The 18,721-nt window shown below is 41.1% G+C and overlaps 1 protein-coding gene across 5 annotated transcripts in view; it reads left to right on the plus strand.

The window, feature by feature from the left end:
* The window catches only part of ptpn20 (protein tyrosine phosphatase non-receptor type 20), a 283,839-nt gene that overhangs the window by 158,547 nt on the left and 106,571 nt on the right, over positions 1 to 18,721 (plus strand). For all 5 annotated transcript variants that reach the window (XM_067972632.1, XM_067972634.1, XM_067972633.1 and 2 more), the window contains 3 exons: positions 1,571 to 1,656; positions 6,339 to 6,516; positions 15,713 to 15,924. In XM_067972632.1, the coding sequence (XP_067828733.1) occupies positions 1,571 to 1,656; positions 6,339 to 6,516; positions 15,713 to 15,924 (476 nt within the window). The remainder of the gene's footprint in view (positions 1 to 1,570; positions 1,657 to 6,338; positions 6,517 to 15,712; positions 15,925 to 18,721) is intronic.

Raw genomic sequence — 18,721 nt, forward strand, 5'->3', positions numbered from 1 at the left:
CATTAGTTGTATTAGAATGAATCTACGAACAGGGGAACTCTGGATGCTCAAATACTGGCCTTTCACCTCTGGAACCTGCTTTCAAATCCAGCCTGATGGAATGAAAGTCTCCTCTGTCTTTTGGCTGTAAGAATCCCCCATAAAATGAGTTTGCCCATTCTCAATCCATTTTCAAGCAGGCACAGACCCATAAAACTGTCCCTAATTTGACTCTATTGAAGCCATAGGACAGCTGATGGGTGAAACTGAAAAATGGCACATTGGTGGAGATGGGGCACTACTCTGAGTTTGGAACAGAGGCATCTTATTGGGTTAGAGTAGAAGACTTACACTGTATCTTTCCATGCAATACCTAATCTGGGAGTGCTTGATACTGACACCGGGTGCCTGAAATAGAAAGTATTCCATTTCTCAGCACCAACACCACTCACCTTGATGAGCGCAACATTTATGGTAAAAAACGGAGGAGTAACAAATGCACAAACCAGATTTGATTGGCAACGTGATAATAATGTGGGAAAGAATTGGATGAGAATAGCCCATTCAGTGATCATACAACTCTGTCCATAGACCATTTACAATCCACCTCATCATGGAATTCCCCCATCCATTTAATTTCCTCAGGGGGAAGTTTTATGTAAATATTCCCTGGTCTCCAAATGTAGTCACACAAAATGTCAGAATATCCATCCATTTCCATATCTCCGCTATTCACCCTTACCCGGCTCCACAGACAACACTATCCCCCACCGCCTTAGCAACAGATGAACAATTGTGCCCCCTGTCTGTCGTTACTCCTATAATTTCCAGTCCGAATTTATTCTCAATCAGATTTTTTTTGAAGGAGTCAATCAACAAAGTTTCAATTGCTTTTGACATTCATGAAGGGACAAAAGCAAGATTTAAAAAAAATCTTCAGTCAGTTATTTTGAAACCAGGCCCCCCTCCTGCTGTCCTCCTCCTTCCCGGGATTTACATGAGGTCTCTGTCGGCGAAGCAAGTGCCCCAAAATTCAATCCTCCTGAAGGGCGAGCTGCCTATGGAGGTCCGACAGGCACTGGCAGCTCACCTGGAATATTTAGATAAGGCCTGAGGCCCGACTCCAGGCTGGCCTCGGGCCTAGGGTTGCCAAACCTCCAGGATTGTCCTGGAGTCTCCAGGAGAAAAATCAAATTGTACGTTTTTTTTGTTTCAATTTCTTTGAACCCTTCTGTTTATTAAAAAATATTGGAGCTGGGAAAAGAGGCCGTTTGATCGGGTGGGGCAGCTGGAGACAGGAGGCCATGTAACCTCTAAGAATACGACCAACCAGACTTGGCAACCCTACTCAGGCCTCTCTGTTCGGGCGTGCGCTGCCCAGACGAACTTCTACCCTGTTATTTTCTTTCATAGTTATCTACCAAAAATTGGAAGAACGTTTAATTACGAGCAATCAGCTGAGCACTTCAGCTTTAAACGCACTCGATACCAATTGTTCCTTTTGGTTTTGAGTTAAAAGAGGCTAAGGTGCATTGTTGTTCCAAAGTAAATAAGGTCCCGCCAATCCTGATTTCTTTCTTCTGTGTGACAGGTGATCGCCTACAGGAGGTGGATGGAGTCAGCTTGCAGGGTATCACTCATAAGCAAGCTATTGAGTGTTTGAAGAACACTGGTCAGGTATGTTCATACCAGCCACTGTCACCTTGTCAGTTCACTACATCAAGTGTCAAATTGAAAATCTTTTAGTCAGCACCAATAGGTTAAACACGTCTTACTGGAATACTGATTGGCCTTCATAGGTCACCATGTTTCTTACCTTAAGGTAATATAAATCCAATGTGCTGCTCTTACAACAAGATGATATTAGTCCAATGTGTCAGCTCTCTGAGGCCGAGACCAGAACTGAAATGAAAAACTCAAGTTAAATGAAATTGCCCCAGTGCAGGACAGCCAATGCTTGGTTTTGCCTAAGAAAATGGCAGTGCAGCTAAATGCATTGCATCTCCAAGAGAAACTTTCATCCCAACAGTCTGGCCCAGTCTCAATCCTACGTCATTGAGATGAGAGAACAGTGCGCTAATCCATTATCCCATCCTAACTGCCTGTGTGTGGGATTAATTTTTGCACGTTAATACTGTAAAGTACCCTGAGTACTGTCAGTTGAATAAGAAGAGACTCTGGGCCTGCTTGATAGTTACTGATATTTGTAGCAGTGGTCAGAATCTGAGTGCAACACTCAATATTTTAGGAAACCATGGCAACCAGCCTAACTCAAACTGAACCACACAAAATTCTGTTAGAATGTTCTTTGGAAAGATCCACCCTCATATTGTTCAATAGCATGTTCATGGTGCAAGTGGAACAGGCAGCATGTGTCACTGAGCAGCAGAAATATCTGTTACCTACAATATGCATTGGGAATGCTTTTGATATTCAACTGTCCCTCTCCATGCACCTTTATTACTGCTTCTCTTAGCTACGAAATCACAGAGCATATACCAGATCTTTGTGCGTAGAAAAGCTCCCTGGATTGTAAAGGGTTAAGACATGATGCATGCACAGAGGGACTATTTTTTCAGTTCAGCAATCATCGCTCATATGTAATTACTGGACACTTATACAGTCTGCGGGTTTAAAACCCAAGCTTAGGTTACCTAACCACTGCTTCTTCAAGTTACTTATTATCTTCTCGCCTATGTCTTGCACTATGGGCTTCAGCCCTTCACTTGATTTCCCAATAAAAAAGAATAACAGAACATTACAGGACACGAGCTATTCCTTATGATTTTGAGGACAATAGATATAAAAATATGTTATAGGTGTTCCTTCTGAAACAAATCTGAGATTAAAATGAGGCTCTGACCACCCGTTCAGATCAATGTTAAAGATGCTATTTGAAGAAGAGCAGGAAGTTCTCCCAGTATCCTGGTCAACATTCCTCCTTCTACCAACACCATCACAAAACTGATTAACTCTCATTTGTTGTTAAATGGATGCAGTGACTGCAACTCGTTGTCTCTGATGTGCTATAGGATGTGATTAGGTTCTGTATAAGGTCTTTACTGTGTTTAGTGTCTGCTACTGAGTTGCTCCTTAGTCCTCACTCCCTCCACGCCACAATTGGTAGCTGCTTTTTGAGCCATTATGTCCCTGCCCTATGCAGCTCCTCACTATGGATCCCTCCACCTTGCCACTTCCCTCCCTGCTTTCCAAAATGTCCTCAGAAATCCTCTTCTTCAACCGTGCCTTTGCTCCCTCCCGTCTGAACCTTTTTACTTTCACCTTTCTCCTTCTGCTTAGCATTCAGTCCTTTTCCCCCTCCTTGTAAAACGTATTGAGAGGCCTCTCTGTACGTGACGAGCCCTCTAGAAACATATGGTGATGTCTTGTCTCCCTAGGACCTGCTGGAAACATTTGTAAAAACACCAGGGAATTTTATCTCTCTGCACATGAAGTAACAATCACCCAAAATTAAATGAAAATCATAAACCAATTTCTGGGTAGATATTTCAGCATTAACATAAGCCCGCTGCGAATCAATTTATGCTGTGTATTCAAATGGATTTTTGGGTTTTCTAGGAGGCTATAGGTTAATTAGGTTAAATTTACATGCTAAATATGCTTATCTGCTTAGTAATGGGTATTAATCAGCTATCTCCTTTATGAATATATTAAAGCAGGGTACGTCCAAATTACATAAATAAACACCATTTTGTTTATTTAAATCTCAGCAATCCTCTTGTTCCTAACCAAAGAAAAAGAACTATGATTTTTATTCTCTATGCAAAATGTAATAAAAATTTGATAACAGCAAGTTTATTTAACTTGACTGTATAATTAGATGCAGAAATCCATGTGGAACGAATTGCTAAATATTGGTGACTTTTATTATGAAATTTCATGTTTAAAATAAACCCTAACAGACAGTTTTATCATGCATATTTGCATAAATTTGCATACATTTGTATGTCGTCCCAATTCAGACACACTTTGCAACGATTAGGTATCATTAATATTGGTGCATTACCAGTATACATTGAATAAATTTGAAATGTGGTCTATCAGGCATTCAGGAATTACTATTACAAAATGTTACGATATCTGCCCCAGTACTTGAAAATGATTCATTGATCAGTCATCTTATTGATACACCATTGTTGATTTGTTAAATGTTTCTTAAAGAAACACTCTGAGTAATCATGATCAAGAAAAGAAAGGAAGACTTGCATTTACATAGCGCCTTTCACGACCTCAGGATGTCCCAAAGCACTTTACAGCCAATGAAGTACTTTCGAAGTGTACTCACCGTTGTAATATAGGAAACGCGGCAGCCGATTTGTGCACAATAAGGTCCCACAAACGGCAATGCGATAATGACCAGATAATCTTTAGGTGTTGGTTGAGGGATAAATATTGACCAGGACACTGGGGAGAATTCCCCTGCTTTTCTTCAAAATAGTGCCATGGGATCTTTTCCGTCCACCTGAGAGGGCAGGACCTCGATTTAACGTCTCATCCAAAAGATGGCACTTCTGACAGTGTAACACTCCCTCAGTACTGCACTATCAGTCTAGATTTTGTGTCCAAGTCTCTAGAGTGGGACTTGAACCCACAACCTTTTTAACTCGGAGACAAGAGTGCTATCACTGAGCCATGGCTGACAGAATCAACAACAACTTGCATTTATATAGCACCTTTAACATAGTAAAACGTCCCATTGCACTTCACAGGAGCGTTATCAATCAAAATTTGACACCGAGCCACATAAGGAGATATTATCACAGGAGGTTTTAAGGAGCATCTTAAAGGAGGAGAGGGAGGTAGAGAGGCGGAGGGGTTTAGGGAGAGAATTCCATAACTTAGGGCCTAGAAGGCTGAAGGCACGGCCGCCATTGGTGGGACAAAGAAATTTGGGGATGCAAAAGAGCCAGAATTGGAGGAACACAGAGTTCTTGGAGGTTTGTAGATAGGGATGAGATACATGAAAGCATCATTGAAAAATAGCCACAGCATAACTTAATGATGACAAGGTTTCACAACTCATACCTCTGGGCAATTTTTGGAGGTAGTTCTGTGGTGTGTGAAGGTGGCACATCACAAACTGCAAATGGGAACTCTGGTGGACCGTGGCTGTGTGCAGAATGTTAAGTTGCTGTGACCATGTTGGAGGAGTTGCTGTGATAGAATCCCTTTGAATGTGGCATGTGCTGATACAGATATGTATCATGGTGGATCAATACAATCCAGTTAAGTAGTCTTCCTTTCACACCCAGGAAGCAAAAACAGCTGTGTATCATTTTGATGAAAATAGCTTCACACGTGAGTGACACAGTGACATATTTGTGACACAACAATGGGTTTGGATGTGAATTGTGTCACTCCGTCTCTGTACTTGGCAAACTATTTTGCATTTGATTTGCCAGATACCTTTCAATAAAGACTGTGACCCTTTTAAAGCTGTATGCAATTGCGTCATGGCTCAAACTCGTCAGCCATTTAAAAAAATAAAGCAGGGAAGTTTCTTGTTTGCAGAATCCTTGTGTTTATGCAGGAACAGGGAACACTGGAGCTACACGATATAGATTGCTCCTGATGTTCCAGAATCCTCACATTCCCAAAAAATCTCCTCCCCTGAAGGCAGTGCCCCTTTAAGATTAGCATAACAAGAGCAGCCACAAGAAAATGTTCCAATGAAATTAACAATTTAAAGAAAAATCTCTAATATTACTCTATTAAAATTAATTTCAATATTTTTGATGCAAAAACCTCAAACAAGGCTAGCAAACGTGAGAGAGATTTCCTCCGGGGTGCATTGATAAATGGAAAGACAAATGCATTCGGCAACATCTCCAGCACTGCCACCATCTGACACACACAGGCAGTAAGAAAGAGATACATTAGACAAGCTGCCAGCATATAACCTCTAACAAAAGTTTGCATCTAACTAGACTCAACCTTAGAGCTGAGAAACACACTTTGTCAGGAGAAGTGGCCACGCATTTGCTTGGGGAGGGGGTGGGGGAGGGTTCCCTATGTCTCTTCATCCCATGTACAGCCTACAAAAATGTTCAGCAAACGCCCTTCATATTATTTCATTTTCGCTGCAAATTGAAGTTGGGTGCTGCAGTGCTCGATCCAGCACCATAACTGGACAATGTAAAAGAAACTAGTCCCAGTGCTTATATGTCTCCACATCTGCTTTCCGCTGTTTGTTTCCACTTAGGAGCCCTGCGTGTGTAACGACACAAGGGCCTGCGAGGTGTGTACAGAGAAGCAGATGCGATGGCATAGACCTTCGTGCGTGGTTGAAACAGCTGGGTGACAAAGTTTTCATTAGATTATTCCGTTTTTTTTGTCAGGTGGTGCGGCTGGTTCTTGAGAAAGGACAGCAGGCGACAGCTGGGAACCCCGGTTATGAAGGCCAACAGGGACCCGTGCTCACTGACAGTAGGCACAGGAAACAAGATGAATATCCTGATGATTCCATGGCAACAACCTTGTCTGTCGTACCCAAGGACTACAGCTTCATGACAGATGGTAGGGGCTGATGTTAAGAGAGAGAGCACCATGTTATTACTGGTCTCATTTTTTTTAAGGCTAATTTATAACCTGTCTCCATGGCACGGAAAGAAAGATTTTTGAAGGTCTACAATGATAATTGTTAAAATTGAACTTTCGCAGTCAGTGCTAGCTATTAATCAATCAAACCCCCTTGAATGCTAATAAAAGGAGGAAAGACAACAAATTTTGCATGAATTGAGGGAACAAAACGGAATCATTTTTTAAAGTTCGTCATGTATTCTGAATAACTGCAGCAATAATAAATTGATTGCGGAGGAAAGCTGCAACTTGTAGGACAGCACCTGGGATCCAGGTTCCTGGTCAGATGGTGTGGAGCAATTCACCACTAAATCTTTTATCACGCAGTATAGTGAGAATAATAGATGCTGTGTACATTTAAAGTGCAGCAGAGTGGAGCTTTTTCATGTGTCATAAGCTATAGTGGTGAAAGGAGTTATGTTGCTATCACGACCCCAGTGACAGCTTTCAACACATGGAATGTTTTGGCTGTTGCTTGATTTCTTTTTCTTCTTCATGGGCCATTTGCAGTTACATCTTGTGAAATTGATGAGAAATTGAAGGACGCGTCCAACACAGGATACTACCACATTATTAGAACTGGTGATTGGAACTATTTGTTTTTTTAATGATCCGTAGAAACATTATAATTGGACCATCTCTGAAGTCTGAGCTTATACACTACCTGTCTAATTGAAATCGGTCCACTGAATGATCACCTGGAGTGGTGTTGCCTTGTATAAGCTGGGTGGGAGTGACAATATCGCATGGGCATGTGTCTGAAAACGTGACATTATCTACATTTGATTGCACAGTCTTCAGCCTACATAAGTAAATCCAAGAGTCACATTTCTTAACAATTCATTCAGTTAAGCTGAGGCTGCGTAGTAACTTAATATCCTCTTGTTGCTCATATCATAATCAAGATATCCAGGTTAAGCGTTTGCTCTCATTCTCCTGGCCTGCGTTCATACAAAATCCTTCTATCTCCGTCTTAAAGATCTACAAAAATCACCTCAATAGGATCACGTCTTAAAAAACATTGACAAATCTTTTGGGTAAAGCAGTGCTCTGAGGATTCCTAACCCTCCTAGTCAAGTGTCAATTGGGCACAGTAGCAGTATTTGTCTAAGTTAGAGTGGGAGTTCTTCCCGGTGTCCTGGCCAATATTTATCCCTCAATCAACACCACTGAAAACAGATTATCTGGCCATTGCTGTTTGTGGGACCTTGCTGTGTGCAAATTGGCTGCCGCATTTCCAACGTTACAACGGTGATGACATTTCATAAGTAATTAATTATTGGAACGTCCTGAGGTCATGAAAGGAACAATAAACATAGAAACATAGAAAATAGGAGCAGGAGTAGGCCACTCGGCCCTTCGAGCCTGCTCTGCCATTCAATATGATCATGGCTGATCCTCTATCTCAATACCATATTCCCGCTCCCTCCCCATACCCCTTGATACCTTCTATGTCTGGAAATCTATCTATCTCTGTCTTAAATATATTCAGTGACTTGGCCTCCACAACCTTCTGTGGTAGAGAATTCCAAAGGTTAGCCATCCTCTGAGTGAAGAAATTTCTCCTCATCTCAGTCCTAAATGTCCTACCCCTTATCCTGAGAGTGTGACCCCTCATTCTAGACCCCCAAGCCAGGGGAAACATCCTCCCTGCATCCAGTCTGTCTAGCCCTACAAGGCTTTATTTTTCAAGCCTTACTCCAGGAATTGAGCACATAACCTGTACTGACACTTCAGCACAGTAGTGAGGGAGGGCTGCACTGTCGGAGGTGCATCTTTTAGATGAGATGTTAACCAAAGACCAGGCTGCCTGTTCAGCTGGATGGAAAAGGTCCCAGGGCACTTTTTCAAAGAAGAGCAGGGAGTTCTCCCGCTATCTTAGCCACCATTCATCCTTTAACCACCACTAAACAGATTAACTGTGGGACCTTGCTGTGCATAAATTGGATGCCATATTTGCCAACGTGACAGTAGCCATTCATCAAAAAAGTGGTTGCGAAGTGCTTTGGAAGTCCTGAGAATGTGTAAAGCAATATATAAAAGCCAGTCCTTATTTGAAGCCAGCTTACATAGTTCACAGCACAAAATGCAGAGTATTGCACACTAATGTGTGATGAGCGAAGTGTATGTGATGTAATCAACATATTACTGGATACAAACAATTATCAATGAGCGTAAGAACTTCCCTTGAGTCAGCACCATCAAAACATTGATACAGGATGAAGATGCTAAGAAATGCTATTATACTCCAAGATGCAATACAAATTCCAGATTCAAAGAGTAGCTGGGATACATCCAAGATTGTTCCTACTGCTCATTATTTTTGACAAGTATTTTTCAAGTGGCAATCTGGTGGTCTCAAACATTTGGAATTCATATCTTATCTGAGCTTAGAAATCTTTGAGAACTGGGACTCACTGTTGATTCATCCTATTAGAATCTTTTGTCATTTGTCCCAAATTGGCCCAGGCATTGATGAAAAGGCTCCTTAAAATCTAAATGTGTGTTCTCTACCCGAGCTAATTACCTTTATTCAATGTTGTTGTCAATATTGCCTCCTAAATCTGACTGTAACGCATTTAATTACAGTAGAACCCTCTAAATTGGAACAACCCCATATCAAGCAAACTGTTTCCTTTATCCAATCACTTCTATTAAGTAAACACAATTAATGCTAGATTTTTTTATATTTGTTCTTGGAATGTGGGGAACATTGATAAAACTACATTTATTGTCCAACCACATAGAGTGGGATTGGAGTCACATGCAGGCCAGGTAGGGATGACAGGATCCCTTCCCTGAAGGATATTAGTGAACCAGATGGGTTTTTATGACAATCTGACAGCATTCATGGTCATTTTCTTTCTAGTGCCAGTTCACAAATGACCAGATTTATTAAATATAGTTTCACAACTTGCGATAGTGGGATTTGAACACATGACTCCTGCGTTCCTGGTTCACCACTATAACCACTCCACTGCCATACCTGTTCAGTGTGTGTACTAATACCCACCAGCAGAGACACTTTCTGGGATTAAACTATTAATCCCACACCTGTAACGTGTGTGTGTGTGTGTTGAGTTCTTTAGGAGTGGGTCAACTGTAGGTTACGTAGCCCACAATAATGGTCCTTTTCTGCTGTCAGAAACAAAATCAGCACTTAGGGTAAGGGGGTCATAGCATTTGTTTGACAATATACTAATGAATTTTTACTGCTTTTTAAGAAGGACACTTTCTTATATACCCTCTAGTCAAGATCGCTCATCCAACCATTGGTGGCCCAAGAGAGCAGAAAGACTATGACTGGTATCACAGACCCAGTCCCATGCTTGTTGATTCATTAATCTGCACTTTAAGTATTTGGACATGAGAACTCTTCTGTATCTGCCCACTTTAAGGATGTCATAAATTTTACATATCACACAGACGAAATCTGTTTGAGAGGAAGGAAAATCTGTTCTTGTGAAATGGTTTCTATTTAAACCTTTATACTGCTGATAACAACCACGCAATTTAACACTAAAATAAATTAATTAGTCCTGTATTGGCAAGATTTCTGCATAGATCAATGTCCTTAATAAACATCAGACAGATACAAGATTACACAGAAAAATTCATATATTTCAGGAATAGATCACCCTGGCAATAACATCTTCATAAATTCAATTATAACCTGGAATCCTGAATAAATTAATACATGGGGAATCATCCCTTCAACTCTTAATGCATAACTAGATTCAAAGAACTGGTTGTCAAAGACCAGCAAATTTTCATCTTTTGTGAGTTTAATAATAAATGGCAATAATATGTTAATTATACTCACCAAAGAAATTATAAACCTAAATGATTCATGATCTGATTAAAAATATACTTTTTGTGTATAATAACCTTTCTCTGCTTTAATTTCCCCAATTTATTATAACTATTCATAAAGTGTTTAATATATTTGAAAGTGGAGTTCTAGCAATACAAGGCACTTGTCCTGGCTATTATCTTTAGAACCACAGAACAGATTGGAGTATGATGAATGGAAAAAAGGATTCTCCATTACAATTTTATTAGAATACAAGAGCCCATTATATTGCAATAAACATTGCCCCTCTTAATGGTTGTTACATCCCCTAAGCTCCATATAGAAAAACTTACCAGAAATACATCAAGTAATTGTTAAGATTGTGGATTTTACATATCGTTCCTTCTTTTGTGCTACCCACTCTATTACACAACTATGCACAATATAACACTGATAAACCAGAACATCGCAGGGCAAAACAGCAATTTGCTAATACAATTGTGGATATGTGAGTGAAGATGCAACAGTCTGGTCTGACTGGGATCAGTTGGTCTCTTCTAGTCTGTAGCCTCACCCCTCCCTATCTCTGTAACTTCCTCCAGCCCTACAGCCCTCCGAGAACTCTGTATTCCTCCAACTCTGGCCTCTTGTGCATCCCCATTTCCCTCGCCCCGCCATTGGTGGCTGACCCTTTAGCTGTCTTGGCCCTAAGTTCTGGAATTCTCTCCCTAACCCTCTCTGCCTATCCACCTCTCTCTCCTTCTTTAAGATGTGGAGATGCCGGTGATGGACTGGGGTTGACAATTGTAAACAATTTTACAACACCAAGTTATAGTCCAGCAATTTTATTTTAAATTCACAAGCTTTCGGAGGCTACCTCCTTCCACATCGTTCACCTGAGGAAGGAGGTAGCCTCCGAAAGCTTGTGAATTTAAAATAAAATTGCTGGACTAGAACTTGGTGTTGTAAAATTGTTTACAATCCTTCTTTAAGATGCTCCTTAAAATCTACCTCTTTGACCAAGTTTTTGGTCACATGTCCGAATGACTCCTCCTTTGGCTCGGTGTCAATGTTTGTCTGATTACGCTTCTGTGAAGCACCTTGGGACGTTTTACTATGTTAAGGGCACTATATAAATGCAAGTTATTGCAGTTGTCCTACGATAAACATGGAGGAGCAATATTCTTCTCTGTGCAGAATGTGGCAGGGTAAATGCAGAGATCCCATGCTTCCACAGGGGTCTTGCTCGCAGGGAGTACACAACAGTAAAACGCCGATTCTCTAACCCACTATCCCTGAGTGAGGCTCCACACTGGGAGCCCACTATTTCTGAATTGCCCCTATAATTACAGATTTAATGAGGGCAATTCCTGAGGTGTACATAAATTGTTCTTGGGCTTTACCAGGTACATCAATAATGCAAGTTTCAGTTCGCTAAACATGAACACTGTCAGAAGTATTTTGTGGATCATATTTGTTTACAAACACAAAATGCAAAATCATAAATCGCATCGAAGTGCATCGTCTGGTTATTTGCATTTGATGTAATTGTGATGAAAATGATGCAAGGCTATTCTCCCTCCTAAAACAAAACCATTTTCATGCAGACGGTGCCCATTTCAACTTGTTAACAGCAAGCAAAGTATGTGTTAAATTGTAAAGTCGCACAGAAATTTGTACGGGTAGAGGTAAACACAGTTAAAAGCTCCAGATGAGGTGCACTATTTTTTTGAATCTCGAGCTATCTCAGATTGACTGGTAATTTCAGCATAGGTGGGCACATTGTCCCATTATGTTTTCTTTCGATGATTTACTAGATCAAAGAGTTTGACTTGCATTCTTGTAGATAGCCTGACCCCCTTTCTAAGCTGGTGGTCTCAGGAGAAAATACAGTGCCGGGGCCAAGCTAAAAATTTCTATTAAGAAAAAGATAAAATATCGAATTTCTTATGAATTAAAAATGACTAAGTACTAGGATCCATCACTCCAAATCTTTTTCTTTTAGTCCGTGGGGATTGTTTGACTTAACATTATTACATAAAAAGCATATTATTTTTGAAGGAAATGCAAGGAAAAGTGGCTATCCAGCAGACTGGAAGAGCTATAAAAAGCAACAAAGGGATTCAAAGAAAGTAATAAAATGTGAAAAAAGGGAATATGAAAGTAGAACTTGCAAGGGATATCAAAGCTAAGAGCAAAATTTTCTTTGCATATATTAAGAGAAAGAAAGTGGTAAGGAATGGGTGTGGGGCCATTAAAAATGGATGCAGATGAGACTATAATGGACAACAAAAAAATGGCAGACTTGTTAAATGAATGTATCCATTTTCACACTTGAGGAAAAAGACAAAATGGCAGTAGTATTTCAGCATGAATAACCTAGTTGAATTTTTTGATGTCACTAGCATAGTGGATAGGGGAGTATCTATGGATGTTGTCTATGTGGACATCCAGAAGGCATTTGATGAGGTTTCGTAAGAGATTAATAACAAAAATAAAATGCACAAAATTGGAGATAACCTTGTGACATGGGTTAGCAATTGGTTGGGAATCTGTTCTCTGATTTAACAAGTGATGTTCCCCAAGGATCTGTACTGGGGTCTCAGCTTTACACCAGATATATTAATGACTTGAATGAAGGAATAGAGTGTTGTATTTACAAAGTTTGCAGATTACACTAAGTTAGGAGGCACAGTAAGTTGTGTAGACGGGAGCAGGAAGTTACAAAGGGACATAGGTAGACTAAGTGAGTAGGCAAAACTATGGCAGCTAGAGTATAATGTGGGGAATTGTGAGGTCATCCACTTTGGATCAGAGAAAGATAAATTGGAATATCTTCTTAATGGCGAAAGATTAGGAACTGTGGATGTGTGAAGGACTTAGGTGTCCATGTACACTACAAGTTAGTGCACAGATACAAAAAGGAAACAAAAAGGCTAATGGAATGTTGGCCATTATCCCTAGGGGGCTGGAATACAAAGGGGAGGAAGTGGTGCTTCTGATATACAGAGCCTTTGGTCAGACCCATCTTGAGTATTGCATTCAGTTTTGGGCACCAATCCTCATGAGAGATATATTGGCCTTGGAAGTGGGTTCAGTGCAGATTCACCGGAATTATACAAGGCCTTAAAGCGTTAAATTATGAGGACAAGTTACATAAATTTGGTTTGTATTCTCTTGAGGGGTGATCTAATCAAGATGTTTAAAATGATAAAGGGATTCGATATGGTAGATAGAGAGAAACTATGTCCTCTGATGAGGGAATCCAGAACAAGGTGACATTACCAGTGTTAAAATTAGAGCTAAGCCCTTTAGGAGTGAAATCAGGAAGCACTTTCTCACAGAAACGGCAGTGGAAATACGGAACACTCGCCCCCAAAAGGCTGGGGGTCAGTTGAAAATTTCAAGATTGAGATCGATAGATTTTTGTTAGGTAAGGGTATTAATGGATATGGAGCAAATGTGGGTAAATAGAGTTAAGTTGAGATCAGCCATTTTCTAAACGAATGGTGGAACAGGCACGAGGGGCTGAATGGCCTTCTCCTGTTGCTATCATTTCACTCGGACAGTAGTTAATTTTGCATGCAGTTGCCTGCTTGCAGCCATTTTTGCTTCTGTACCTGTTTAAAGGCTGTAGTGCATGGAAACAAGAGCCAAATATCATCAATATGGGAAGGACCTATAAAGCTAACTGCTCCTTTCGTATGTTCGTATACGATACAGAGTTGAATTGATTCCAGCACAAGTACTTCACGATCAAACTGAATTTTTATCAACATGATCGAAGCAGTACTGAAGCTTGAATAATTGTAAAAGATCATTGGAATTGGAATATTGCTTGCATATTATCATTTCATTGCAAACCTTCAAAGAAACAATTTAATATAGTAACACAACAGAGTAGCCTGTTCAAAGGTTGTAAATGGGCTGTGCCTACTCTCTAAAGAGCATGTGGCTCGAGCCAACAGAGGAAGGGCATGTGAAGGAGAAGGCTGCAGAACACGTCCTGATACACTGCAGTCATAGCCTGAGGAAGTTGAACTTCCGCAATGATATATAGGCCAGCTCCTCTGATGGCCAAAGGGGTTCACCGTCTCTGAACCGTACGGATCAGGAAGGTCACAGGCTCAATCTCTGGCCTGTGCTGAGTTAGCTGATCACAGCTCGCACAGTGGTAAGGGTGTTACATACAATAGGCTGTAGCACCCGCAGGATAGGGAGGGGAAATCACTGGCCAGTGTTTCTGGTCAGGGCCCCCATTGGAAGTGCATGTGTGTGGATACAGGCGAGAGGGGAATTGGGCTTGGCTGTGTTGTTCTCCACAGTTGGATGACATGCTGACATTTACTGACAGGAATGTAATACTGGAGAGAGACCATTGCCCATTGAATCCAGAAATCAAGTCTATGGCCCTGATTTTCAGCCTAATTTTGGGTGGATCTTGGGCGGGACCAGAAAATCATTCAAGAAGCGAGTTCCGCTGGCTCCTTGCCCCCACTTCTAGGATTTCTGCATATTTAAAGTGAGCTGCAATGACGGGATGGTGTTGAACAGGAACGTAGGAACATAGGAATGTCATATTCCTTGTCATTACCGCCACAGCAACACTAGATGCAAGGGATGTCAGTATACTACTGGCGTCTAGCATTGGTGTGGCAGGCCAGAGGAAATTTGAAATTTAAATCCCCAGGTGAGGTGTGCCTCAAAAACTTAAAAATATGTAGCCCTCCTCTTTAGCAATTGGCCACACTTATCTCACGCAGCTGCCCGAGACTTCCGGCAACCATATTCCAGGGCTTCACCCCCATCCTCCCCCAGTGCAGATGGAAATCACACCAGGAGACCCACAGAATTACTCAAATTAAGTGGACCCTGAAAATTTGCCGGGCTCGTCGATGGCAATGGTGGGCGTTTTTGCACCTCATCATCGAGTACACTTCCTTCTGGGGATTTAAATTCCAAATATCGTCTGGCCTGCCACACCAATGCTAGACTGCAGTAATATGTTGACATCCCTTGCATCCAGTGCTGCCAAAGCAGAAAATTCAGGCCAATATCTTCAGGGGAGAAATTGAGGGAAGAAAAGAAAAAGAGAAGACATGAATATCTCATATCTCATTTTAATTTTTATAATGGATTTTCTTTCAAGAAAATATGACTATTTTACCTAGAATGTTATCTTATATATACATAAACACATTGAATTGATTGACAGGGGTTCCTGGAAGATTTTGAAGGTTTAGGAACAGTTTTGAATTTCTATATTGAAAAAAAATTCTAGCCAAAGAAAAATGTGTCTACTTTATATTTCTATTAATATCTATCAATATCCTTAAACAGGTAACATGTTTGAGGTGAAGTTGAAGAAGAACTCCACGGGGTTGGGATTCAGTTTCCTGCAGATGTATCCAACAGCCGATGACCCAGGAGAGGGTTTGGTGAGAATAAAGAGATTGTTTCCAGGGCAACCAGCAGAGGAGACTGGCCAGATTGAAGTTGGGGATGTCATTCTGGCAGTCAATGGAGCAGCAGTACAGGGGTTATCGTATCAGGTGAGTGGTTTACCAGAGAGGCTGAATCAAACTAATAACTCCTTACACTGGGGAAGTAAAGCAAATTCAGATCAGCAAAATCCACATGAGCTCCTCCAATTCAACGTACATTGGGTGTGAAACGTCAAGTCTTATTGTCCATTGCCGATGAGGGTTAGGTCTGGATTAAATCGACCAAGCTCATTTATTTACTTTTAGTCATTTCTCTTAATCACCTGACTGCTCTATTTTAACATGGCAGATGTATAGAGTGACATTGCAATGTAATAAATGTCAAGGATCATTAGATTTTGTAAATTATGATTTCTGTCTGTTTTCTTGGGATATGCCCCCTACCCCTGCATCCTTACCATGCACCATAGGACTGTCTTGGCTCACAGGTGATGACCTGAAAAGGAGAGACAAGTAGACTCTTCCACGGTCAATGTAAAAATGCTGTTTTTGGTTGTGTCTGACATGCAACTTGTGGAGTTGGCTTCCAAATTTCCCTCTATTTCCCTGTGTAAATGTTTTGGCTGCGCTTGACACATCTTGAGAGAGTACAACTGAAATTGGGAATTCATGAGTTGGGCAATCATGGTGCTGGGGGTGTTAAGCACTGTATTCCCTGTAAGGCCATTTTTGAACTGCACAGATAGGGGTCAACGTGTCATACTGTCCCTTTCACCCCCATCCGCCTCCCCCCCACCCAACACCACAAGATAATTACAAATGAGGATAGCCATTTGGCCCGTCTTCTCCATCTAGAAAGACCCTACATTCCCCCCATTGCAGAATCCAATTGTTTCTCATGTCCCTCGTACACACTACGCAGAGTCGGAATGGAGTAAAATATGAAACAGCGCAAATACAGCCCAATCTGTACTGCCCATTTCTGTATTTTACACCCTCTGCTGTATTTATGATCATTACAAGATTTGAAAATGTTATCAGAAGCAAGTACAAATACCAATTTGCAGCTAGTTTTTTTTCCCAGCATTTTATGTAAATCTTCATATTAGTCTGACTTCTCCATTTAACATTACGCTGTCATGAAACACAATACTCCATTCATTTTGTAGCAAATAAAAGATTACTAACATCCAGACTCACACAAATTCTCTTTAGTAATTTATGAAAGAGTCAACTCACATTACATTCACAATCATGGACATTATCCCACCCTGTGGACTTTGTTTTTTATCTGAAGCTCCAGTCTTATACTGTCACCGCTCTTCAGTCTGAATGTCTAGAATCTCTAAGGATTTCATGGATAGGACCTTAGGCTGTGTAGCCAGAGGAATAAAAGCACAAATCTCAGGAATTGATTCGGACTTTGTACAAAGCGCTGGTCTTGCCCCACCTGGAGTACTATGCACAACTCTGGTCACCATATTATAACATCTAGGATTTGAAGAAAGTGCAGCAAAGGGCTACTAAATTGATGACTGGGATTAGCCACCAGAGCTATAAGAAAAGGCTAGAGTAGTTGGGGACGTTTGCACTGGAGAAGAGAAGGCTCAGGTGATATTCTAAAGGGCATAGACAACATAACCGTCAATATGCTTGACATAATCACCTAAAACAAGAGGGTGCAATCTCACACTTAGAAGAGGAAGGGTGAAAGGACAGTTGTGTTAGGTGACTAATTGCTCACCAGATTCAAATAGTGCGAGGAGGCAATAAACCAAGTGAACACGATGCTGGATTATATTGCCAAATCAGTGAAGATCAAATCCCCAGAAGTCATTGTGAAGCTGGACATTGCTGTGGTCAAGCCACACTTAGAGCACTGCGTACAGTGCTGGGTGTTGTGACATAAGAGATCTGCCCAAGTCCTAGAGGGGAAAACACCTTGAGGCTGATTCCTGATTAGAGCAAAGAGTGATGAGGAATGACTGAATAAACTGCATATCTTGAAAAGGTACCTCAGAGTGTACCAGATAATTAATGGAATAAAAAACGAAACCAAGAACAATACGTTCAGAAATGCAGGGGCAGCATTACGAGAAGACACAGGCTCAGGGGCTTGAAGGGCAAGTTTAGGATGGACATCGAGATGCATTTCTTTACACAGAGGGTGATAAGCTGCTGGGACTAGTAGTTGAGGACAACTCAAGGACAGTGGACTCATTTAATACAGAGCAAGATGTTGTAAAGAGGATAAGGTAGGGTTGGCATTTTGGACAAATGAAATCAAATGGCTGAAGGGCCTTAGTCAACCAAACCTATCTTGTGTAACTTTATATCGTGACAATTGAATTTCTCAAGTTTTAGTAACATTGCCCTTCTTATTTTTAAAGGTAGTAAAAAACTCCAATTAAATTAAAACATGTATAGCCAACGTCTAATTCCTGTTGAGAGTAGATGAAGGGAAATATCAGCCTTATATCACTCCTGGATGGGGGCAGCATCACAAGACTGAGGTGTATTACGTACTCTTTTACTATTAAGTGACTAAACATATCGGCTGTTGCTGATTTCTTTTCCTGATAATTTTTTCTGCCCTCTTCGGAAGGTGGTGAGTTCCACAGGCCCAAGCGGCCCTTTGGCATTTTGCCCAAGTAATCTTTCTTCAGGTGTGAGGCAAGTCAGTGAATGTAGGCAAACTGTTTGACCAAGAGGGGGCATCACAGCCAAGCTTAATCGGATCACTTGACCTGTACATGGAGGGGTCACTTAACTGCGATCAAAAGAGAGATCCCTGGCTGATTGTCCCTACTGTAAGGCAAGGACATTGAGGCCAATTCTACCCCTGGCCAGTGAGATCAGCTAACACAGCACAGAAAAAGGACTACGACTGGGACCTTCCTTGTCT

The sequence above is a fragment of the Heptranchias perlo genome, chromosome 36, assembly GCF_035084215.1.
Source record: "Heptranchias perlo isolate sHepPer1 chromosome 36, sHepPer1.hap1, whole genome shotgun sequence".
NCBI lineage: Eukaryota > Metazoa > Chordata > Chondrichthyes > Hexanchiformes > Hexanchidae > Heptranchias > Heptranchias perlo.